The 27,125-nt window shown below is 41.9% G+C and overlaps 2 protein-coding genes across 2 annotated transcripts in view; both read right to left on the bottom strand.

Annotated features, from left to right (window-relative positions):
• Nucleotides 1-5,555, bottom strand: part of LOC309564997 (intestinal mucin-like protein) — a 50,179-nt gene extending 44,624 nt beyond the window's left edge. The window contains exons 1-2 of the mRNA XM_082269729.1: nt 5,387-5,555; nt 3,219-3,323 (exon numbers count right to left, since the gene is read on the bottom strand). Coding sequence (XP_082125855.1) covers nt 3,219-3,234 — 16 coding nt within the window. The 5' untranslated portion in view covers nt 3,235-3,323; nt 5,387-5,555. The remainder of the gene's footprint in view (nt 1-3,218; nt 3,324-5,386) is intronic.
• A 715-nt stretch (nt 5,556-6,270) lies between these two features.
• Nucleotides 6,271-27,125, bottom strand: part of LOC309565955 (mucin-5AC-like) — a gene marked incomplete at both ends in the record, with an annotated part of 316,230 nt that continues 295,375 nt past the window's right edge. The window contains 5 exons of the mRNA XM_082270984.1: nt 6,271-6,564; nt 21,887-21,951; nt 22,065-22,133; nt 24,570-24,683; nt 24,744-25,148. Of these exons, the coding sequence (XP_082127110.1) occupies nt 6,271-6,564; nt 21,887-21,951; nt 22,065-22,133; nt 24,570-24,683; nt 24,744-25,148 (947 nt within the window). The remainder of the gene's footprint in view (nt 6,565-21,886; nt 21,952-22,064; nt 22,134-24,569; nt 24,684-24,743; nt 25,149-27,125) is intronic.

Below are 27,125 nucleotides of genomic sequence, written 5' to 3'. Positions count from 1 at the left end.
CAAAAGTCACCTTTAATTATGAACTTTATTGAGCACTAATGAGACACGAGCACCTGACACGTCTCATGCACTTTAAATTGAACTGGAACTACACTAAACTATTTGCCTATATTGTATTTATTTTGTATACTAAGTTGATTGTAATATTGATGCACTGTTAGCACTTTATTGTTTATACATTTTATTATTTCAGGTACTTATATAGCGCTGTCACTTTACGCAGCGCTTTATATATACATTACACATTCACATCAGTCCATGCCCTCAAGGAGTGTACAATCTAAGGTCCCTAACTCACATTCATACATACATAGTAGGGCCAATTTTATACAGGATCCAATTAACCTACCAGCATGTCTTTGGAGTGTGGGAGGAAACAGGAGTACCCAGAGCAAACCCACACAGGCACAGGGATAACATGCAAACTCTAGGCAGGTAGTGTCATGGTTGGGATTTGAACCACCGACCTTCTTGCTGCTAGGTGAAAGTGCTAACCAATACACCACTGTTCCGTGGTTTTTGATTTATAAATTTTTTTTTGGGAATGTTATATAGCAGACAGTGAAAAATATTGTTTGATTTGTTGCTCTTTTTTTGTTTATAGCACAAAGAATAAAAATTGCACAGGTGATCAAATACCACCAAAAGAAAGCTCTATTTGTGGGAAAAAAAGGACATCAATTTTGTTTGGGTGCAGCGTCGCACGTGCGTGCAATTGTCCATTAAAGTAACACAGTGCCGAATCGCAAAAAATGGCCCGGTCATTAAGGGGGCAAATCCTTCCAGTCCAGAAGTTTTTAAAGAAAGACTGGCAAACCAGAAAATACTGTTGCAGTGGATCCAAACTGGCAAATTTCAAATAATGTTAAAAATGTTAAACTAGACAATTGTTTGAAAATTTACACTGACTGTAAGGCATGTGTAGTAAAGTGTATAATCTCAACCCCTTTACTGACATCTGTAACAAACCAAGAATAGTGAAGGATACTGTAACTCCAGCTTTCAGTGCAGTGCAGACTATAAACATCACCACTTGCTATTAAATTGCCTCTCCAGCAAGGAAAGCAGTAAGCATTACAGCAGGGATATCATCAAAACTCACCTTCAAATCTTATGAGACCTGCAAACAGATGCACAGTGCCTTAGCTATTTCACACTGCAGATTTACAGCTATGTGCCTCAAGATGCAAGAATTAAAGACAGCAGGCACCTTTTACTAGGGTACTGCATAAGCACAATTACATTTTCTAAATGTTACCTATCAGGTCAGCAAATCTTCACTTTTTGAATTCATAGCTATGCTAAATTGAATCTGTGCCCAGACTATGCACACTAAAGTGTTTATGTATTTTGAACAATCAGTAAAATCATTTTACAATTAGCCCTAATTCACCCAAGAATCTATAAGCAGTATGGAGAACTTAATCTTCAAACTTCACAACAAAGGCACTGAAATTACAGCTAGCTTCTTTACAGAGCATAAACTTGACAGCCTACTAGTCATTTAGTGTAAACACAGGAAAGATGTTTATACGCTGTTAGAAAGAGACTTAAACCTGAGGATCTTTTAAAAGTCAGTAAGACCACATGCAGCTAAAGAGGTCAGAGATGGCATGTTTAACCACCTCCCACCCGGGCCATTGTAGATATACGGCCGGGTGGGAGTCTCGTCCATCTGATCGGACGTTCCGGAACATCCTTCAGAAGGAGAGAGATTGCACCGCCGCGGGCACGCGCAGCGGCGCGATCTCAATGTGCCTGTGTCCCTAGGATACAGAGCAACAAGACTCGGCAGGAGGGCCCTGTGATTGGCCATCCTGATCACATGACGGCTGTGTCCAATCACAGCCGTCATGTAATGTCAATACAGCCGTTGTAACAGCTTCGATCTCTTCTCCTCCTGACAGATCCTGTCAGTGAGGAGAAGAGAAGAGGATCGATTCTGCAGCTGGGGTGATCAGTGAGTATTTCTAATTACTCACTGATCACAGGGGGGGTCTGTGCTGGTAATCAGATGATTGATTACCAGTGCAGCCCTGAGGGGAGGGGTGCCACTAGAGCCACCAGGGATGCCCACCCATGACCACCAGGGATGCCCACCATGGCCACCAGGGATGGCAAACAGGGCTCAGAGAGCCTGCCAGTGGTGCCCCCCTATCAGTGCTGCCCACCAATGCCATCTATCAGTGTTGCCCACCAGTGCCCGTTATTGCCATCTATCAGTGCCGCCCACCAGTGCCCATTATTGCCCACCACTGCTGCTTATCAGTGCCCATGAGTGCCCCCCATCAGTGCCGATCAGTGCCGCCCATCAGTGCCACCTATCAGTGCCCATCAGTGCCGCCTATCAGTGCCCATCAGTGTCGCCGATCAGTCCCCATCAGTGCTGCCTATCAGTGCCCATCAGCGCTGCCTATCAGTGCCCACCAATGCTGCATATCAGTGCTATCTATCAGTGCCACATATCAGTGCCCATCAGTGCTGCATATCAGTGCTACCTATCAGTGCCCATCAGTGCTGCATATCAGTGCCACCCCATCAGTGCCACCCCATCAGTGTCTCCTCATCAGTGCCTGTCAGTGCGGCATCATCAGTGCTCATCAGTGCAGGAAAAAACGTATCTATTTACAAAATTTTATAACCTAAACAAAATTTTTTCTGTCTTTTTTTATTTGTGCACCAAAAAAGAAAAAACCTGGCGGTGATCAAATACCACCAAAAGAAAGCTCTATTTGTGGGGAAAAAATGACACAAATTTGGTTTAGGTACAGTGTTGCATGCCCGCCCAATTGTCATTCAAAATGCAACAGCGCTAAAAGCTGAAAATTGGTCTGGGAAGGAAGGGGGTTTAAGTGCCCAGTATTGAGGTGGTTAAAGTTATTTTAAATAACTATATTATTAGCATTCTATAATTTCTGCACAACAGCACCTGGACTAGGAGAGTGGGGTGCATAAAAGGTAAACATGTTCAGCACCACTGTACATGGGCCATGAAAATCAATAAAATCCCTGTTACTACATTGTCTAATCAGCAGGCTGGAAGTATGTCCTTGGCTAAACATTGTTGCTTCAATGGAAGCCAAGAACCAAAAGACAGGTCAACCAGTTTCAAGATATATATTACAACTGTGTATTTAACTGTGTGGAAGCAGTTTAGCTTTACTTATATGAGCTGTTTGCAGTATTTAATAAGACAATGAATTATAAGAAAGGCTTACTGCATTTAAGTCTCATACAACATTCTCCCTTTGGAATTTCTGGAACAGCTTCATATCCCAGTTGGCATGATAATGTTGTGTATGTGCACTGTGAAGGGTCACATCCTGAGGGAAAAAAACAAATAATATGTTTTTCCTGACCATAAAAAGTACATACATTCTGTATGCACAAAACCACTATACATTCCTTAATCCCAATTACAGGTTAGGTGAAAAGTATTTAATTTGGACCCCCCACAGCTCCTTAAAATAAAATTTAAAAAAAAACACCTTTGGTTGTTATTATTCCAACCTTCCAGACTTATCATTTGGGCTCCTGGCTACTGCTAAACTTCAGATTTAGAAGACACGCAGCGTCATTCAAACCACTTTCTTTGGACCAAGAGCATCAAGGCTCTGTCCAACACCCTTAATACTCTCTGTAGCATTTAAGGATCTGCCCATTGGCAGAGGAAGAATAGGGTGAAGAAGACCTGTAACATCACCTGACCTGTCTGAAAAAACTCATGTTAGGCTTTAAACAGCATATATTTCAAATAAAAAAATAACAGGTGTCTAAACTACCATTTCATAAAATCCATGTTATGTTGTTACCTGTTAGGTAATGAAAGCAGGGAGGTGAATTATGATTAAGTACTGTACATGAAAAACAAAAATGTAAAGGGAAATGGGGCTATTGACACATCACTTTCTGTTCCTGTTTTGTGTCTGGGTGAGTTGCGACATTGCCATGACATCATTATGGACTGGATAGGGTGACAAGCAAAACCAACCCCAGTGGACGTTATCTGTGACGAAATGAGTAGGGGATCTGCGGCGGCTACATCATCACTCTAACTTGTTCCGATTAGCTGTTTGCACTTCTGTGTCGGACGGTTTGAAACGAAGCCTGCGGGAACACCGCTCGTCTATCATCAGCTGTATGCTATCAATTTGCTTTTACCTACCCGGGAAATTGTAATGGCACTTTTCCACTGCAAGTACCGGCTCGGCTCTACTCGGCCCTGCTTGGCCAGGTTTGCTTTTTCACTGCTGGTACCGCATGGTACGGTGTTGGAACGGTTCGGTACGGTACGATATGGTTTGCTTTTCCACTAAAGTAGTACTAAAGTTAAGTGGGTGGGATAACAACGATTCTCTGACCAATCAGTGGCTAGTAGTGACTGCATGCAAAGGATTGTGGGATATGGTACCAGTATGGTACCTCTTGGAACCACAATCGAGGTGGTACTGTTTATGAGAGCCATACCGTTCGGTTCCATGCAGTGGAAAAGCGCAACTTTCAATGCCCTATGGAAGTTCTCTATGTTTTGTTTTTCCTGGAACTCGTGTATACCCGCTGTATAGGATATCCATCCTATGGGAGACTTGCTACTATTAGGCTTCCTTAACCACCTGTAATTTAGTGGTCCTGTGCATCTGGTAAGCAGATTTGGTTATCCACTTAGGGTGTGAAGTTGAGGTCTTGAGTCACCCTCTTGCTTTCTACTTCTATTCATCTGTCACCACTAGTGGTCCGGTTGTATCTGCTATGACTACTCTTATGGACTGTTTTGATTATATGGGCTTTTTTAACATCACTGCTCATCATAAGCCAGACTTTTAAAAAACTTTTTTGTGTAATTCCTAACTCATTTCTGGTGTTTTCCCCACTGTCTCATTACTCCCTATCCTGTGCATCACTCCCCTTCTTGGTTGAGTGACGCCTGTTGTTATCCAACCCATTTTTTGTAATCCCAGACTCTTCATAACACATACCTTGGGGGCAGTCTTTGCATTATTAATGACCAGCCACCACTTCCATTGGAGAAAAAAAGGAAGGACCTATGAAATGCAGGGCATGGGGTCAGGGGATAAATGCTGGAGATTTTATTTAAAATGTATTTATATGTTTATTGAAGTTTTATTTCAATCAGGATTAGGTTTTTAAAAAAATCCAAAACTTTGGGCATCCCCACACATTGATTTGGCTTTTTCCCTTGCATCTATACTTAAAAAAAAAAAAAACATTTCAGCTCCGCTACCTCTAATCCTGAATCTTTTACAGGGGTCATGGTTTGGCTGTGGGAATATTGTAGCTCTTACTATAAGCAGCCATTTTTATCTCTGCCCACAAAAATGATTAGATTTCAGATGCTAAGGATCACAACTCTTTTAATTATACATACGGCATTCGATTTTTGGGCAGCAGTGATCCTCTTTAGTCAGTATAGGGTAAGGTTTCCATGGTTTTTTACATAAACCTAAATTTAGAGGAGGGCATGTCACAGGAGAGCAGAAAATCTTGACCCGAGTTTTGTCACAGGTACAATTCTGGCAATTGTCAATCCAGGTCTCTCCAGGCTGCAAAGTGAAGTCAGAAACTGTTTAGGTGGTTTTCCCTTATTATGATAGTTATGATAATATAAAGTTAATGTACAAAACACAGATAGAGTGGAAAAAGAAATGAGTGATGTGCTTGAAATGGCTTAAAAACACAATTAAATGATTTTATATCTGCATATGCAGCCTTGATACTTACATTCTTTTCTGCCCCATTAGGCCCTATGCAGCCTGCAAATAAAGATATTTCATTTATGTATTTTGTGTGGCATTGAACATAGACATTCCATTGATTTTTGTTATTTAAATAAGCAAGTTTGTTTCAGAATATTTTGGCAACATAGGTAATAGGTGTGCTTACAACCGAAAAAGAGGGGAGGTGAATAACTAATAGATACTGCAGAAAGATTACCAAAGCACAATGCAAATCAACACATCTGTTGCAAATGTGTTACTGAGTCTGTCAATTTTTGTATTCATTTTTTTGTAACACTGAAAAAAAATGTCAAGCAGCATATACAAAAAATGTCTCACATGGGTAATTAAAGACAATTAAAGTGTTCTGTAGCGATAACATGCTGCCTGAAAGCACTACTTGAGAGAAGACTGCGGAGTGCACAAGATGCAGGATATCTCTGGATTTCTGGCAGGATCAACACTTCAAATTGAATATTTAACAAACCCCAAAAGAGCAAATAAGGGAAATTCATTGTTTTGGTGGATATACACTTTAATACAATTGGTTGTTTGAGCCAAAAACACCATCATTGGGCTGATGATGCTTTATGGATTTACCCTTCAATCTTTGTCTATGCTGTAAAAACAATGACTTACTAGGACATTTATAGTGAAAACAGCAGCCATCTTGATCAAAGACCTTCATGGGTGGGATTCCATATTCACATGTAATGGCTTCCACTTGGGGACATTGTAATGTAGAAATATAAAAGGTTCCATTTTCATAGCACGTGGCATTAAGGCAGTTGTTTCCGTAAATTGCCAGTTTGCTATACTGGCTCAATTTCTAAGAAAAAAAAACGTACAGTTAGTAGATTATCATAATTCTTGCTAAAATATATATATATTATATATATACATATACACATACACACTTAGATACACTTGTTCCTGGAGGGCTTTAGAATCTATCTAAACAAAAAGCATCATGGGGACCACAGAGCTACAGTATCTCACAAAAGTGAGTACACCCCTCACATTTTTGTAAATATTTTATTATATCTTTTCATGTGACAACACTAAAGAAATTAAACTTTGCTACAATGTAAAGTAGTGAGTGTACAGCTTGTATAACAGTGTAAGTTTGCTGTCCCCTCAAAATAACTCAACACACAGTCATTAATGTCTAAACCGCTGGCAACAAAAGTGAGCACACCCCTAAGTGAAAATGTCCAAATTGGGCCCAAAGTGTCAATAGTTTGTGTGGCTACCCTTATTTTCCAGCACTGCCTTAACCCCCTTGGGCATGGAGTTCGCCAGAGCTTAGGGGTGTACTCACATTTGTGAGATACTGTATAAAAGCATGTGTGGGACAGGGTTATAACAATATATATATATATATATATATATATATATATATATATATACAGGGTGTATGTATATATATATAGCCCAAATATACAGTATGACAGGGTATCACTGACAAAGGCTTGCATTTGTTCTCTGCCAAGCTTTTAATGCTTTTCAAGTGTGTCTCTTTTAAAGTTTTTGAAAAATTGCAACACACATAAGGGTTGTATCCTGTACAGTTTAATATACTAGGAAATATGTTTTTGACAGTTCAGATGTGCGGTTAATCTCCTATATTCCTGGTATTTATCGGCTGTCATGATGGACTGAATCAGCACCGGCTATAAAGGAAACATGTGAGAGCAAAGATCCACCTGGAGCAGTAGTTCTGCTAGATTATTTCAGACTGGCCTCTTTTGGAGGTACAGCTGCAACAAAAAGTATGTGAACCCTTTGGAATAATATGGATTTCTGCACAAATTGGTCATAAAATGTGATCTGATCATCATCTAAGTCACAACAATAGACAACCACAGTCTGCTTAAACTAATAACACACAAAGAATGAAATGGTACCATGTTTTTTGTGAACACACCATGTAAACATTCACAGTGCAGGTAGAAAAAGTATGTGAACTCTTGGATTTAATAACTGGTTGAACCTCCTTTGGCAGCAATAACTTCAACCAAACGTTTCCTGTAGTTGCAGATTAGACGTGCACAACGGTCAGGAGTAATTCTTGACCATTCCTCTTTACAGAACTGTTTCAGTTCAGCAATATTCTTGGGATGTCTGGTGTAAATCGCTTTCTTGAGGTCATGCCACAGCATCTCAATTGGGTTGAGGTCAGGACTCTGACTGAGCCACTTCAGAAGGGGTATTTTCTTCTGTTTAAGCCATTCTGTTGATTTACTTCTATACTTTGGGTCATTGTCCTGTTGCAAAACCCATCTTCTGTTGAGCTTCAGCTGGTAGACAGATGGCCTTTAGGGATGATCGAATGGTTCGGGTCGACCATCGGTTCGACCCGAACATTGACTGTTCGAAATTCGGCTGAATTCCAAACTTTTTGCTGAAAAAGTTCGGATTTCGGCAACCAGAACCGACCAAAATGCAATGGGACAGGAACTGGGCTTTAAAAGCCTGTGATTGGACGAGAACCATCAGTAAAAGCCAATTGAGGGGGCAGGAGGATGCTAGGAATGTGATTGGTGTGACTAGGGGGTCCAGAGGCCAGTCAGTAGTGAATACGCCCCCCAGTATATAAGATAGCCCTGCCAAATCTCTAGCACTTTAATACAGGGCTGTGGAAGAGAGTGGAAGCAGTTCTGTTACTCCTGCTTCAAAAGTGTCATTTAGCAATTATTAGTGTGAGGAAAGGGATATTTAGTGCAGTTAGGGTACTATTTTCCACTATAGTTAGATTCAATAATCTAGTTTCTGTAGTGAAAGTGTTAAGTGTCAGGGTGACCGTAGTGTAGTGTAGGGTGAACTGACTCTGACTGCTATGGCAGGGTGACCAAACTCTTCCATGTCAGGATGACCGCCATAGAAAAAAGATTGTTTGTATTAGAATTGCAGTAGAGCAGGGTAGTGGCTCCGCTACTTTTACACCTTTTTGTTGCAGGCGTTTATTGGGCTTTTTTGTGGACGTCTTTGGAGGCAGGCATGACATCTGAACTTCTGTGTAGGGGTATATATACACACACACATGTATGTATATATACACATACATACATATAGGTGTGAAAGTAGCAGAACCCTATGCCTGCGCTAATGAAATTATTTGCAGGCATAGGGCTCCGCTCCTATCACACCTATATGTGTGTATGTGTATAAATACATATATGTGTGTGTGCATATATACCCCTATGCAGAAGTTCAGATGTTATGCCTGCCTCCAAAGACGCCCAGAAAATGCACAAAAAACGCCTGCAACAAAAACGCCCAGGTGTGTTGTTGCAGGCATTTTTTTGGGCATTTTTTAGGCGTCTTTGGAGGCAGGCATAACATCTGAACTTCTGTATAGGGGTATATATACCCACACACATATATGTATTTATACACATACACACATATAGGTGTGATAGGAGCGGAGCCCTATGCCTGCAAATAATTTCATTAGCGCAGGCATAGGGCTCCGCTACTTTCACACCTATATGTGTGTATGTGTATATATACATATATGTATATATATGTATATATATACACATACCGCCATCTGACCACAAACAGGACTACACCGCTACCTGCAGAACACTGTGGCCAAATGCAGATTCCTCCTGGGTCCCAACATCCACTCGCCAGAAACAAGTGAATGTATGCCAGGTCGCGGCCTTGCAAATCTGAGCCATAGAGGCTTAATGGCAAAGTGCCCAAGAGGCACCTACTCCTCTGGTAGAATGTACCTTTACAGGAAAAGGTGGTTCCCTTCTAAATCATACCTAAATCATACGCCTGTAATATTCTGGCGAATCCAATGAGAAATCATAAACTTAGATGCTGCCAACCCTTTCCTGGGCCCTTCTGGCAGCACAAACAAGAGATCAGTCTTACGAATCTGAGCTGTTCTTTTCAAGCAAAACTTAAGTGCACGCATTACATCAAGAGAATGCAATAACTTTTCCTCCTCCTGAGGATCTGGAAAAAAATGAAGGCAGTATAATGTCCTGATTCAAATGAAAGGTGGACACCACCTTGGGCAAAAAACCTGAGTGTGGAGGTAGAATCACCCAATCTTGATGAAAAATCAAGAATAACTTTTTACAAAAAAAAGCTGCTAGTCCCAATACCCTTCTAGCCAAAGTAATTGCAATCAAAAAGACCAGTATCCTGGTTAGAAGAACCGGGGGATCCTGCCCCATGGGCTCAAAGGGCTGTTTTTGTAAAACTGCCAGCACCAAATTTAAATTCCAAGGACATAATGGTGGCTTCACAGGGGGAAGCAAATGTAACATTCCCCAGACAAAGGTCTGAACCAACGAATGGGAAGCGATTGGTTCTTGGAAAGAAAATGATAAGGCTGAAATGTGCCCCTTTATAGGTTTCATATCTACCCCTGCTTGAAGGAAAGCTAGATTTCTCCAGATGATATATTTGCAGGGATGCCATTTCCTGGCTTCACACCAGGTAATGTAGGATTTCCAGATACTGTAATAAATGATTCTAATGCTTCTAGAGACTGGTTTCCTAGCATTTATCAGGGTATAAACTGCAGGGCCAGATACACCCCGCTATTTCAAGATTAAGGCTTCAATAGCCAAGCCGTGAAATTTAGAGACTGTAAAGCAGGGTGGAATATCGGACCTTGAGAGAGTAGGTCCGAACGCAGTGGAAGGGCCCAAGGCCTTGTCACTGCCAACCTTTGGATTGGTTCATACCAAACCCTCCTCAGCCATGCCGGAGCTACAAGGATTACTGGTTTCTCCTCTAGCTGGATCCTGCACAACAGACGCAATATCAGCTGCACCGGAGGAAAGGCATAAATCAGGGAATACTCCTTCCAAGGAGTTACTAAAGCATCCAGTCCGACTACAAGTGGATCCCTGGTCCTGGACACAAATCTCTTCAACTTGTTGTTGAACCCAGATGCCAACAGATCTAGACAGATTGACTGAAAAATCTCGGGATATAAGGACCATTCCCCCAGGAAAGTCTGTTGACAGCTCAGAAAATCTGCCTGCCAGTTCTCTATTCCTGGAATAAAAACTGCTGTCAGGCATGGCACAAACTTCTCTGCCCAGGAAAGGATGATATCCACCTCTTTCTGGGCTCACTGACTCTTTGTGCCTCCTTGAGGGTTGATATAAGCTACAGCCATGGCATTGTCGGATTGCACCCTGACAGAGGGACCCCGAAGTCTGGGCATCCAGTATTTCAAAGCTCGACTGACTGCTCGGATTTCCACAATATTGAGGAGGAGACCTTCCTTCAGAACCGCTCCCCAGCTGGAGAGACTGGCATCTGTAGTCACCACCTTTCAGGTTACTGGAAGAAAGTTTTTCCCCTTCTCCAGATTTCTGGTCACCAACCACCAACTCAGACTCTGACGTACTCTTGGTACCAGAGACATGGACCAGTCAAGAGACTGAACCTTTCTGGTTTATGTAGACAGAATATTGTTCTGCAAGAGTCTGGCATGAAATTGAGCATAAGGAATTGCCTCGAATACAGACACCATCTTCCCCAATAACTCAGTGTTACTACGGACCGAAACAGATCTTTCAGGTCTGTGACCTTTCTTGTTGGCAAGAATACCTTTGCCTGTACTGTGTCCACAAGGAAACCCAGATATTCCAGATGCTGGACCGGCTGTAATGCTGACTTTGCCAAGTTCAGTATCCAATCCGGACATTTCAGCTTAGAGCTGAAGCCGATCGATCTATAAGTAATAGATCAGTTACTATAATATACCAGTGTCATTAGTGCACTGTAACTGCCCTAATGACACTGGCAGGGATGGGGTTAACATCAGGGGTGATCAAAGGATTAGGTGCATCTCTAGGGGGTGCTTACTAACTGTGAGGGGGTTGCACTGATTGGGGGGGGGGGACAGAAATTTTGGTTCCTTCTTAGCATGAATGCAAGGTCTCCATCTTGTCCCCCTTGCAGAATGGTGATATTCCTTGTTTACATAGGCAGATCGCCGTTCTTCCTCTCCCGGGGATGATGGCGGGTGGCAATGGACATCGGGTCCACCACACCCGCTGATTGACATCCCCGGTAGCCAATCATGGCACGATCGTCCCTCCTGCAGCATGATGGCACCATCTAGTGGCTATTGATTGAAACGATGTACAGGTATGTCACTTCACGCAATAGCGCCACATTTCTGCAGTAAATACACCGCGGCCAGTCATCAAGTGGTTAAAGAGGAAGTTTAGAAATTTGAGGTTCTCTCTTATGCATCCTTTCCTCTCTCTCTTTCACACACACACACACACAAAAAAAAAATATCTGTCTAATTTTGGCCTAGACCCAAATAATGTAGGATGTAATATCCCCAGAACATGTGCCAGACCCTGCAGTCTACACAATGAGCAGCCTCTAACAAACTGCATATTGGGATGTGTGACATAGCTATTCCTGGAACTGTGAGATGTTGCACATGAAGACCTATATCATGAGGTCTCTTGCAGAAAACTGGGGTGTCTTTGCATGCATGGAGGATCTGACCTAGGTCCTATAGACCTGGCAGAAACTAAAAGCATGTCTGTGCATGCACCTGATGCCAATTAAAGATGGCAGCACTGTAGAAGAAGGGAGAAAGGAGAGCTTTTGCTTCAAGAAAGTCAACACTGTTCTCCATGAACTAGGAGGACAGAAACAGAGCTAGAGAGAGTGTTGTTCCTCATGAAATAGATAAAAAAAAAGGTTAAGAAAAAGGTCATTGAAATTCCATTGATCATTTGCTATTTGCTGTTGAAAGATTTTGGACAATTTCCAGTCAGTTAGTGTGGGGATAGCTGCTGCACAATGCTTCAACATCGATAGCTGCCAACCAAGACCCATGAGGTCAGGATTAGGGTTGAGCGGACACCTAGATGTCCGTGTTCGACGGGTTCGGCCGAACTTTAAAAAAAAGTCCGGGTCCGTGTCCCGGACTTTTACCGAACTTTTCCCGGACACCGAACCCCATTGAAGTCAATGGGGACCCGAACTTTAAGGCACTAAAATGGCTATAAAACACCAAAGGAAAGGGCTAGAGTGCTGCAAATGGCAGCAAAACGTAATTAAGAGCATGGCAAGTGCTCTGCAAACAAATGTGGATAGGGAAATAACTTAAAACAACAAAAAAAAACAGAAAAATAAAACAATGTTCTTCTTCATCTCTGAAGGACGAGGCCCATATGGAGTAGGAGGGAGGTTGAGGTGGTGGTGGATGTGGCGGTGACATAGGCGTGCGCACAGGGTGTGCTGGGTGTGCCTGGGCACACCCTAATCACCTAGGGCACATAGCATTGCCAGTGAGGAGATGGGAAAGATCTCCCTGGGACCTGCTCTGCTCTATTTCTCCTTGCCTACAGGTACATGGCCCCGATACATTACTCTCCCTGCTGGCAAACACATGCATGTGTATTTCAACTTTGGGGTGCACACCTTAATGCAATAGGCTGCGCACACCTATGGGCGGTGTAGGTGGAAGCGGCGGTGGAGGAGGACCAGGGCCGGATTAACAGCATCATGGGCTTGGTGCTGAGGATTTTGAAGGGCCTTAAGGGCCGTGCCTTGCCATGCACCCAGAGGAGGAAGGGTGCAGCCATGCATGCCTAATTCAACATGGGATGCTGTCTCTGAAGCCCATAAACACATCCATGCATCGCCAACTGTCCCTCCTTGTCCGGCCTTCACGCTGTGTGGGGAGGTTCTGAGGGTGCTGCCTGGGGAAGCGAGCATAGAAGCCAGACTTCTGTGTTTACAAGTGACAGAAGAGCGGTAACAGTGAATATGGCCAACCCGGGGCCTATATAAAAGGTAGGGGCCTGGAGCTGCAGCTCCAATAGCCCCTACATTAATCTGGCCCTGAGGAGGAGGACGAGGTAGCCAACACTGCTTCTTTTCAAAAATTTTAAATGAGGGTACACCCCAAAAGAGTGAGAAAGAGCAAAAATGGAACAATGGGTGGGTAAGGTCGGTATCCATTGCTATTCTGCATAAGGTACGGAAAAGTCCCGTGGGATCCATGCCTGGTTCATTTTAATGAACGTGAGCTTGTCCACATTGTCTCTGGACAGGCGGCTACGCTTGTCTGTTATAACGCCCCCAGCCGTGCTAAATACCCGTTCAGATAATACACTGGCTGCAGGGCACGCCAGCACCTCCAAGGCGTAAAGGGCAAGCTCAGGCCATGTGCCCAATTTGGAGACCCAGAAGTTGAAGGGGGCAGACCCGTCATTCACTACATGTAGGCGTGTGCACACATACTGCTCCACCATGTTGGTAAAATGCTGCCTCCTGCTAAGACGTTCCATCTGAGCTGCTGGTGCTGCTGTTTGTTGTGGCGTGCTGACAAAGCTTTTCCACATTTCGGCCATGCTAACCCTGCCTTCTGAGGTGCTGGCGGTGCCCTGGTTGCGTTGGCGACCTCCTCCTCCTCCTCCTCTGCCTTGTGCTTCCACTGTGGCCCCGCTGTCAGATGGGAATGCCAGCAGCAACAACTTGGAAAGGTGGATCTCTCTCACACGTACCAACACAGACTATCCCCCAATTTAACTGATCCCCAAAGGTTTTTGATTAAATAGCGGAATAGAAAATATGATCCAAAAAAAGTGTATGTATATCACACGTACACAACCACACTAGGCCCCAATTACTATTGTTTGTACCCCTAAAAGGCTAGATGAGGAGTAGGGGGGGTATGGAACAGGCAGCACCCTCAAACCTTCAGAAGTATGAGATGAACCCCAACAACTTGGAAAGGTGGATCTCTCTCACACGTACCAACACAGACTATCCCCCAATTTAACTGATCCCCAAAGGTTTTTGATTAAATAGCGGAATAGAAAATATGATCCAAAAAAAGTGTATGTATATCACACGTACACAACCACACTAGGCCCCAATTACTATTGTTTGTACCCCTAAAAGGCTAGATGAGGAGTAGGGGGGGTATGGAACAGGCAGCACCCTCAAACCTTCAGAAGTATGAGATGAACCCCAACAACTTGGAAAGGTGGATCTCTCTCACACGTACCAACACAGACTATCCCCCAATTTAACTGATCCCCAAAGGTTTTTGATTAAATAGCGGAATAGAAAATATGATCCAAAAAAAGTGTATGTATATCACACGTACACAACCACACTAGGCCCCAATTACTATTGTTTGTACCCCTAAAAGGCTAGATGAGGAGTAGGGGGGGTATGGAACAGGCAGCACCCTCAAACCTTCAGAAGTATGAGATGAACCCCAACAACTTGGAAAGGTGGATCTCTCTCACACGTACCAACACAGACTATCCCCCAATTTAACTGATCCCCAAAGGTTTTTGATTAAATAGCGGAATAGAAAATATGATCCAAAAAAAGTGTATGTATATCACACGTACACAACCACACTAGGCCCCAATTACTATTGTTTGTACCCCTAAAAGGCTAGGAGTAGGGGGAGTATGGAACAGGCAGCACCCTCAAACCTTCAGAAGTATGAGATGAACCCCAACAACTTGGAAAGGTGGATCTCTCTCACACGTACCAACACAGACTATCCCCCAATTTAACTGATCCCCAAAGGTTTTTGATTAAATAGCGGAATAGAAAATATGATCCAAAAAAAGTGTATGTATATCACACGTACACAACCACACTAGGCCCCAATTACTATTGTTTGTACCCCTAAAAGGCTAGATGAGGAGTAGGGGGGGTATGGAACAGGCAGCACCCTCAAACCTTCAGAAGTATGAGATGAACCCCAACAACTTGGAAAGGTGGATCTCTCTCACATGTACCAACACAGACTATCCCCCAATTTAACTGATCCCCAAAGGTTTTTGATTAAATAGCGGAATAGAAAATATGATCCAAAAAAAGTGTATGTATATCACACGTACACAACCACACTAGGCCCCAATTACTATTGTTTGTACCCCTAAAAGGCTAGGAGTAGGGGGAGTATGGAACAGGCAGCACCCTCAAACCTTCAGAAGTATGAGATGAACCCCAACAACTTGGAAAGGTGGATCTCTCTCACACGTACCAACACAGACTATCCCCCAATTTAACTGATCCCCAAAGGTTTTTGATTAAATAGCGGAATAGAAAATATGATCCAAAAAAAGTGTATGTATATCACACGTACACAACCACACTAGGCCCCAATTACTATTGTTTGTACCCCTAAAAGGCTAGGAGTAGGGGGAGTATGGAACAGGCAGCACCCTCAAACCTTCAGAAGTATGAGATGAACCCCAACAACTTGGAAAGGTGGATCTCTCTCACACGTACCAACACAGACTATCCCCCAATTTAACTGATCCCCAAAGGTTTTTGATTAAATAGCGGAATAGAAAATATGATCCAAAAAAAGTGTATGTATATCACACGTACACAACCACACTAGGCCCCAATTACTATTGTTTGTACCCCTAAAAGGCTAGATGAGGAGTAGGGGGGGTATGGAACAGGCAGCACCCTCAAACCTTCAGAAGTATGAGATGAACCCCAACAACTTGGAAAGGTGGATCTCTCTCACACGTACCAACACAGACTATCCCCCAATTTAACTGATCCCCAAAGGTTTTTGATTAAATAGCGGAATAGAAAATATGATCCAAAAAAAGTGTATGTATATCACACGTACACAACCACACTAGGCCCCAATTACTATTGTTTGTACCCCTAAAAGGCTAGATGAGGAGTAGGGGGGGTATGGAACAGGCAGCACCCTCAAACCTTCAGAAGTATGAGATGAACCCCAACAACTTGGAAAGGTGGATCTCTCTCACACGTACCAACACAGACTATCCCCCAATTTAACTGATCCCCAAAGGTTTTTGATTAAATAGCGGAATAGAAAATATGATCCAAAAAAAGTGTATGTATATCACACGTACACAACCACACTAGGCCCCAATTACTATTGTTTGTACCCCTAAAAGGCTAGGAGTAGGGGGAGTATGGAACAGGCAGCACCCTCAAACCTTCAGAAGTATGAGATGAACCCCAACAACTTGGAAAGGTGGATCTCTCTCACACGTACCAACACAGACTATCCCCCAATTTAACTGATCCCCAAAGGTTTTTGATTAAATAGCGGAATAGAAAATATGATCCAAAAAAAGTGTATGTATATCACACATACACAACCACACTAGGCCCCAATTACTATTGTTTGTACCCCTAAAAGGCTAGGAGTAGGGGGAGTATGGAACAGGCAGCACCCTCAAACCTTCAGAAGTATGAGATGAACCCCAACAACTTGGAAAGGTGGATCTCTCTCACACGTACCAACACAGACTATCCCCCAATTTAACTGATCCCCAAAGGTTTTTGATTAAATAGCGGAATAGAAAATATGATCCAAAAAAAGTGTATGTATATCACACGTACACAACCACACTAGGCCCCAATTACTATTGTTTGTACCCCTAAAAGGCTAGATGAGGAGTAGGGGGAGTATGGAACAGGCAGCACCCTCAAATCTTCAGAAGTATGAGATTGTGTTCACTGTACCCCACAAAGATTGAGTTCACTGCACCCCACAATGATTGTGTTCACTGCACCCCACAAAGATTGTGTTCACTGCACCTCACAAAGATTGTGTTCACTGTACCCCCCAAAGATTGTGTTCACTGCACCCCACAAAGATTCTGTTCACTGTACCCCACAAAGATTGTGTTCACTGCACCCTAAAAGGATGTTGTTCACTGCACCCCACAAAGATTGTGTTCACTGCACCCTAAAAGGATGTTGTTCACTGCACCCCAAAAAGATTGTGTTCACTGTACCCCCCCAAAGATTGTGTTCACTGCACCCCACAAAGATTGTGTTCACTGCACCCCAAAAAGATTGTGTTCACTGTACCCCCCAAAGATTGTGTTCACTGCACCCCAAAAAGATTGTGTTCACTGTACCCCCCAAAGATTGTGTTCACTGCACCCCACAAAGATTCTGTTCACTGTACCCCACAAAGATTGTGTTCACTGCACCCCAAAAAGATTGTGTTCACTGTACCCCCCCAAAGATTGTGTTCACTGCACCCCACAAAGATTCTGTTCACTGCACCCCACAAAGGATTTTGTTCACTGCACCCCAAAAAGATTGTGTTCACTGCACCCCAAAAAGGATTTTGATCACTGCACCCCAAAAAGGATGTTGTTCACTGCACCCCAAAAATGATTTTGTTCACTCCACCCCAAAAAGATTGTGTTCACTGCACCCCACAAAGATTGTGTTCACTGCACCCCAAAAAGATTGTGTTCACTGTACCCCCCAAAGATTGTGTTCACTGCACCCCACAAAGATTCTGTTCACTGTACCCCACAAAGATTGTGTTCACTGCACCCCAAAAAAGATTGTGTTCACTGCACCCCAAAAAGGATGTTGTTCACTGCACCCCAAAAAGGATGTTGTTCACTCCACCCCAAAAAGATTGTGTTCACTGCACCCCACAAAGATTGTGTTCACTGCACCCCAAAAAGATTGTGTTCACTGCACCCCAAAAATGATTTTGTTCACTGCACCCCAAAAAGGATTTTGTTCACTGCACCCCAAAAAGGATGTTGTTCACTCCACCCCAAAAAGATTGTGTTCACTGCACCCCAAAAAGATTGTGTTCACTGCACCCCACAAAGGATTTTGTTCACTGCACCCCAAAAAGATTGTGTTCACTGCACCCCAAAAAGGATGTTGTTCACTGCACCCCAAAAAGGATTTTGTTCACTGCACCCCAAAAAGATTGTGTTCACTGCACCCCACAAAGGATTTTGTTCACTGCACCCCACAAAGATTGTGTTCACTGCACACCAAAAAGGATTGTGTTCACTGCACCCCAAAAAGATTTTGTTCACTGCACCCCAAAAAGATTGTGTTCACTGCAGCCCAAAAAGATTGTGTTCACTGCAGCCCAAAAAGATTGTGTTCACTGCAGCCCAAAAAGATTGTGTTCACTGCAGCTCACACACAGAAAAATGGATGTGGATCACTGACACCTGCCTATCTCCAATCCCACACCACACAGCAATATCGATTGTAGTTTGTAGAACACAGTTTCCCTAAAATTCAGCAGACTCTGTCCCTAACAGGATTGAGAAGAGATCGTAGATCAGGATTGAGTGCAGATTCACCCCACCCCCCACACAGCAATATCGATTGTAGTTTGTAGAAGACACTGACCCTATAATTCAGCAGACTCTATCCCTAAAATGCCTACAACTCGCCCTGCCTAAACACTCCGACCTGTCCCTCAATTCTATCCGGACACAAATGGTTTTTTCCTGCCTATCTGTCCCTAATCAGCAGCCAGCACATTGATGTGTGCTCTGTCCCTTAGCTAAGCAGCAGAATGACGCTGCTGCGGCGGCTGCCTCGAACTTATAAAGACTTGGTCACATGCTTCAGACGGCCAATCACAGCTACTAAGACATTTGCAGGCATGGCTGGGATGGCTTAAGGCACACCAGTTAAACGATTGTTGATTGGCTGTTGAAAGCCCGCCATGAAAAGAGCGCCAAAGCATGCAAAACCCGGAAATAAAACGACCGAACACGGATTTTTACCCGAACATACAGTAAAGTGTCCGTGTCCGTGTTCGGGTAAAAAAAATCCAATTATTCGGTACGAACACGAATAATACAGTCCGTGTTCGCTCAACACTAGTCAGGATGCATCAACAAAAATATCATAATATGCTTTCTGAAACCAGATTTTTTTTTAATACCAATCTTTATTTCTGAGAATTTTTAGATACACGGGGGAACTTTCCTGAAACTGATGCACAAAGAATGTGGTGCAGCTGTGCATAGTAACCAATCAGCTTTTAACTTGTTCATTTAGGCTGTGTCAATAAAACCTGGAAGCTGATTGGTTACTATGCACCCATGCCTTCATATTGGTAATTGCTCATAACCACAATATTGAAACATTTGTCTGATGGCTTGATTGTAATATGTTGGATCTCTGTCAATCTCCTACAGGCCTCATAATGTGAACAAGTAAACACATGCAAATGCCCGATTCCCTAGTGCAAATATGAACAAAAAGCCACAAATCTCTAAGCTCAACCACAGTATAAGCAAATTTGACCAGAAGAGAAGGGAAATAATGAATATGACATGAATATTGCATATATATACTGTATATATTATCAAAATACATTTTATGTATACTATTTATTGATATCATCCTTTTTCATATCCCAGAGTTATATTATGTTCATTTTATTCATCCATTTCCCACTAGCATTCCCCTCCTGTTAATATTATCAAAACTGGTGCTTATTATTTTATTATTAATTTTTGTGTTCCTCTTTATTACATATTCAGATATCTACAGTATCCCCCTTTTTTAGGACTGATTCAGCATAAAAGAGCTCCACAAATATTGTGTGTTTACCCCTTAATAAAGTGTCTATAAGTTTCATCTAATTGGCCCACACCAAGACTACGCCTTAAAGCAAATCCTAATTGGTGTCCACAACTATGGAGTTGCCTATCTTATCTCCCCAAAAAAATGAAGCCCTGGAGGTTGTTTGTTTATCCCTGTAATATGGCACCCTAAAGCTTCCTTTATTTGGTCTCCATCAAGATGGCACCTCCATGCATCTTTTATTTAGTCTCAATGAATATGGCGATGATGCTTTTTCCCTTCCCAAAATGGCTCCCAGAGCCTATTTATAATTCTGTATGTGTAAGACAGGTTTGAGAAAGGGGCAGGAATGACCCGTAATGTGTACCTGCACCCCTCTCTGACATCATCACACTATTCTGGTGCCCTGCTTCAGCTCTGAGGATCTCCATGCAGTCCACATTAGCTTTTCAGGTTCATGGCAAGAAGCCGTCTACATTAGGGGGTGCCTGGGCTGGAGAGGGGCTTCCATTTAGTTAAATTGTATTACATGCTGCTTCTTGGATCACACACTGTGAGTACATACTACCTTTGTTTTTATGAGGTAATAAACTACTACACTTAGTTGGTGGTGCTGTTTTTTCTTTTCTTTGTCTTTTTCATCCTAAAGGCCTTATATTGATCTTTAGTTAAATTCAACATTTTAGTCCCTCTTTTATGAGTTTTCAAATTTCTTATCTGTTAGTTGTACAAAAACATATATACTGGCAATGTGACATAACAGAGGTAACATTCCAGATTTTTTCTGAATTATTTTTGTATGGGGAATTCCACTTTTTGTTCAACATTTCCCATGTAATAGATGGTCTAAACCCAAGCTGCAATGCTCAACCTTAGATTGATCCTCTTGTAATAATTCCATCAAGTCTTTTAGTGCCCTAAACTCCCTTTTCTTTATTTTTCTTATCATGAAAAACCTTTAGGATGAGATTGCAAGCAAAAACGATTCACATATTATATTGCCTTAAATTGGTCACAATCCTTTTGAGGGCAAAAGCTCAGCTCTAAGGGCAAAACCGGTTTCTCTGCTTCAGATAATTGCACCAAGCAGGTAAGTATAACATGTTTATTTTTTTAATTAAAAAAAAAAAAAAAAAAAAAGCTTCAGCTTTAAAAAAGAGGTATGTTTTTTTTTTTTTTTTTAATTTTAGAACCATAATTACCTTGGTGGATGCAGCATCAGCACTGTGCTGCATCTGTCCCCCACTGGCTCTAAGGCTGAGAACCGAGCGATCAAACACCGCCGATCACTCGGTTCCCAGAGCTCCCTGAGCAGAGAGCTGGTGAGTGTCAGTCACTGCTCTCTGCTCTGCCCCTCCAGCACTCACTGGAGCATTGGGCTGTGGAGGGGGCGGAAACGGCTGGCTCAGGCTGTCAGCAGCTCACTGAGTAGGGTGCTGATCCGGGCACATGGGCAGATCCCGAGCCTGGACCAGCTCTGTGACGTCAGCCAACAGTGAGCTGGAAATGGCTCACAGGAATGCAGAACGAACTGTACTGCTGTGATCATAGAAAAACAAGCTTTGGCTGTACTTTTCCTTTAATTTGAATTCAAACCAAACTTTCTACACATTAGTTTTGGAAATTAACCAACAGATTTTTCATATTTGAATGCCTGTTGACTGCTTTTTAAATGCATACTATATAATGCAGAGAATAAAACATTGATAACTTAGGTATATGTTTTTTTGTTTGCTCCATTTTTTTTACATTTTAAATTTTGATGTACTATGCAATGCATTAAAGAAACAGCTTACCTGGATCCTTGTTTTATTTAAGTGAACAATACTTGGAATGGTCTTGGGTGCTGCTGCAGTTTTCCCTGTAATAAAATATCAAATATTTATATTAGATGGAGATGTTTTAGAACATGTTAACTCAAATATTTAGATGGACCTGAAGTATGCTTAAGTATCTGTAGCTCTTCTGTATTACCTATCGTGGAGACCTGGGCCTTAGTCATTTTAAGTACTCTTTGTTTTTCCATTAAAAATTGAGGCATACCTGAAAGAATAGACATACGTTATACTTTAGAATTACTTTCTTGTGTTGTGAGCAGCATTAGAGCAGCTTTATAAAGAATGAAGACTAAGATAATAAAGACAATCTTTTTCAGAGGGTTGTCACATAGCCAAACTAAAATTGTGATTGGCCAAATCAAACTTCTGACAGCAGATGAAAGTGGTACATTTAGAAATGTGCCTTATATGAATTTTAATGGAAATCCTATGCATAAAAGAAAAAAAAGTGTGGTCCTTCCCAGAATACACACCAGACCCCAACCTAAGCATGCAGCATGGCTGACTAGGATAAGCATGTGACCTCCCTCCTAAACTTTACTAGGTCACATGTTTGCAATATGGGGAGGGAGCTTACAATGGCGGCAAAGCAACCTCCCCACATCTCTGGCCTGTTGGACATTGGGGTTTATAGGCAAGGTCTTATCAGAATCTGGAAATCCCCCATAACAATATTCTACATATGCCCTTTTCAGATTGATTCTCCTACTGTATACACTCATTGAATTGCAGATTCATCATTCACTTGTGCATTAGACAGAACTTGCAGATTGGCAGGTTTCCACGGGCAGTTTTTAAATGAGTTTGAGCTTGCAAACCTGCAGATACCTTGTTAGGTAAGTCTTGAGTCTCTGAGCAAGGTACCCACTGGGAAATATCTCTTTAGGTCTAATCTCTTTATTGGTTAAAGGCTTCACCGTAGACCTCTCCTGATACACAATTGTGAGCTCTTGGCAGTGGATGGACAGCACGTGGAGTTGCAGATGTGAGCAGTGCAGGGAGGCATTTTGGAATATGACATACGCATGTTGTACACCTTTAACTGAAATACCACATTCAAGAGAACCTGTGCTTTGCTATGCAGGCAAAAGCAACACTATTGCTTTAATATGTCATACCCCATCAGCACACCACTTCACTTTCCTTTACTCTGTCTGTTCTCCTTGGAAAGAGTTTTGGAAAAATTAAGGATACTGAATCTAATAAGAATTCATTCCTAAACCTAAACTGGAATAGGCTTTAAAATGACCAAAGTTTAATTGTTTGACTGAGTCACAAAAGAAAAAAGTACATTTTGATTTACTAATTTGGATTTCAGTTTAGAAATTGTGCACACATTATAAGAGTGCACTAAGCAAAAAATGCTATTTAATTTTTTGTAATGCCTTTCATGTATTAGGAATCTATAACTTGCCTGGCTAATTCTACAAGTGTTTCAACACACAGCGTAAATATTTGGATGGCATATGACAATTTTGATTTAAATGCAAATGTATTTAATGCTTCAGAAGGCTTGCCTGAAATTGGAAATGATATCTGACCTGCAGTAGATGTTTTATAAAGGTTTCTTGAAAACAGGTTAGTGGCCACTTTTGACATAAATAAATGGTGTCAATGTTATTTTAGATCCTGCTGAAGGCCCTGTTGATGATGATGTTAAGGATGTTGGCTTTACTTTAGTATACACTGTTGATAGGTGGCTGGTTATAACCTCAGCTTTAGTAGGAACTGAACTTTTAACTAGAGTAGAAAATAGATTGGTAACTTTACTGGTTACTAAACCAGTAAATAATTTAGAAAACATTCCCACTGTTTTTATTATTTAGAAAACCTGAGTTGATCCTCCAATTTTATTTGTTGTATGATGTAAACTTTGAAAGTCCTGATGGTCTGGAAATTTCAAATGTAGATTCAGCGACTACAGCTTTTGTTGAGAAATTAGTAGTTACTGTACATTTGATTCTGTGTTCGTTTCTGAAGAGTGTGGTGTTTTAGGTGCTAAAGAAGTGATTAAGAATTGTATTAAACCACTGGCTACAGCTGTATTTGAGACTAGGGTAGACACTTTAATAAATATGATCTTTTCACTAGAAACCATTGTAGACAATTTAAATTGGTTTGAAAGTTTTAGGAAAGCTTGACAAACAGTTTAGATCTCCAAAGTCCTGTTGAGTTCCTTTGTCCCAGATCAGCTGGATGTGCTATCAGTATTGCAGCCTTACTAAGCAAATATGATCCTAAGTCCAACAGAAGCATTAAAAAATAGATAGATAAAAAAAAAAAAAAAAGCCTAATACAATTTACATGCTGACATGCCTCTCATGTGGTCTTTATTTCCACATAGATAGCTGCATATATCTTTTTGAAAAAACAGTAGAGTTGATTTCTCATGAGCTAAAGCCAAATATCTCAATAGCATGGTAAAACCTGTAGATATTGAATTACTCATTTTGTTTTGTTAAAAATGAGAACATAAGAATGATGCAGTTATTAAAAAACACAGTACTATTTTTTACTGTTAATATCTACTGTATACTTATTGTTTGCCATACTAATTCTATTAGTGGTTTAGTGCACATGGCCCATATTTGGAAGAGAGCAAAACAAATGGAATTGAAAAGTAAATGTTTTAATGGCTTACCTGAAGGTGGGACTGTTGTCTGATTAGTAGAAATTTTAGAAAGTTCTTTTGTTGGAATAAGGCGGTTACTGACCTCTTTTACCATAGTAGATGGTGCAGATGTTATGGCAAGTCCTGTTGGTGGTAATGTAGATGATGATAGTTTGAGTGTGGGGGGCACTGTTGAAAGTTGACTGATCAATACCACAACGTTGGTGGTAACAGGACTAATGATAGGAGAAGAAGGTAGGTGTGTAACCTTAGAGGTTTCTGAATAAGTTGATGGTTTAGAAAAGGTGTCTAATGGCTTCATAATTTCAGCTGTTTTTGAAGTAGATGATGAAAGCCCAGAGGGTCTGGAAAGTGCAACTATTGATTCATCGATTGCACGTTTTGTTGGGACTTTAGTGGTTACTCTGGGTGCTGGAAAAGTTTCTGAAAAGCTTGATGTTTTAAGCATTGTGGATAATGTCAATGATTGTCCTAAACCTCTGGACACAGATATGGTAGTTTCTTTTCCTGGTATTGAAAAAGGAGTGCTTTGCATTAGCATGCTTGAAGTTGCAATAGATATGGTCTTTTTATTCGAAACCATTGTACCTGCAGAAAACAATGTTGAAATTGTGGTAATTGATGGGAGATTACTTGGCATCCATAATAAGCAGGGAAAGTAAGCACCTGTCATTGGTTACTGAAATATACAGGAGAATCTAAAAATCTATACAGATAAAGCAACAATTTATAAGTCCATTGAGTGAATTTGACAATTAAAGTGATTGTAAAGTCTTGTTTAAAAAAAAAATAAAAAATAACAAACATGTTATACTTATCTCCTCTGTGCTGTTTGTTTTGCACAGGGCAGCGTGGATCCTTCTCTTCTCGGGTCCCTCTTTGGTGCTCCTAGCCCCACCCTTCTATTGAGTGTCCCCACACCAAGCAGCTTGGCCCCGCCCCCTCTCTCTCCTACTTGACTAACTGACTTTGATTGACAGCTGCAAGAGTCAATGGTGCCACTGCTGTGTCTCAGGAGGGAGAGTCCCGAACAGCTGAGGGACTTGTGGACATGGCTGCACAGAGATGGGGCTCATCTAAGTATTAGGGGGTGCTGGGGAGACTGCTACACACAGAAGATTTTTTTATCTTAAAGCATAGAATGCATTAAGATAAAAAAAACTTTCTGCCTTTACAATTCCTTTAAGTTAATTATCAATTTATATATAGTAAATATAGAGTAGGTGTCCTTATTTAAGCACATTGGAAGAGAGAAATCAGATGTCCATAATGGCACACACTGTATAAATAGATTGTTGTCTATGTTTCTGTTTTAGGATATAATTATTATAACATTAAACAAGGGTTATAATAACTGTCAGGGGTTTTGTGATCGTTGTCCTATTGGGGAGATTTCACTTCACTTCCTGTCCTATAGCCAAAACAGAAGGCTAGAGGGTATCCCACCAAAATGAAGGAAATACATGGTAGCCACCAAGGTCCCCAGAACTAGTCTCCCACTGGAAGATATCCCTTCTATCCTGTTCTGGAGACCATTGAAAATTTGGGATTTTTCTTTCACTTTGTGTGATAATAGTCACCAGGACAAACAGGGATGGAGAATATCTCTAATGGGGACACAGACAGCTATTATAACACAGACAGGCATTCCCTAATCCCTCTCCACTAAAAAAAAAAGGTTTGCCTTTGGTTGCTGTATAATTTAAGACAAATGATGCCCAAGAATCATCCAAAGCATGCAAAATTCTGTTTACAGTGGTAACAGACAAGCAAAATGTAAACTGAGATAATAATAGGAGTATTCAAATTTATATTACTGGAATATAAAATGAAATCATAGGACCCTGAAGGTATTAATATTATTCAGGATCTATATAGTGCTAACAATGTGTGCAGTGTTTTATAGTGTAAAGTGAAGGCCAACAGTAAAGTTACAATACAGTTCAAGACAAGAGGAATCAAAGGGCCCTGCTTACAATCTAATAAGGGGGGGGGGGCTGTCAAGTGATACAAAAGGCAATAACTATGGGGGATAAGAAGCTAATGGAAGGGGCGTGGCTTGGCACCGGACTCGAATGGCCGCTTGTTAACTTGGCTCCGTGCACTGGGGATCTATAACTCGCTTTTACGGGTGCCTACAATCCTCCTATTATGCTAAGATCGGGTCGCAGCGCCTCAGCCAGTCGAGTGATGCCTGACCAGGAAACCCAACTCACGGGAAACATCCCTGCCATCTTCCGGACCCAGAAGAATGGCGGGCGTGCGGCCTCCCCGGCTCTCGCGCCCAGCTCTCCCAAGGCACTCTCCTCCACCTCCACCGGGTCTCAAGCCCAGGTGACTACAGCGGTGCCTCTCCCAAGCCTAACAGATCTCCAGAACGTTGCCGCCGATATCAAATCTACCCTGGGATCTGCCATCTCGGATCTGGCGGCGGAACTTCGCTCTGTAAATACCAGACTGGATGCCACAGAGAAGGCCTCAACCACCCACGCGGCCGCCATTAAACAACTCCAGAGAGGCTCGGACTTATATACATCTCACCTCATTGAAATCAACCGCCACCTG

The sequence above is a fragment of the Pelophylax lessonae genome (genome assembly GCF_965119305.1).
Source record: "Pelophylax lessonae genome assembly, chromosome: 10".
NCBI classification, from domain to species: domain Eukaryota; kingdom Metazoa; phylum Chordata; class Amphibia; order Anura; family Ranidae; genus Pelophylax; species Pelophylax lessonae.
This window is presented reverse-complemented; position numbering and strand designations above follow the sequence as displayed.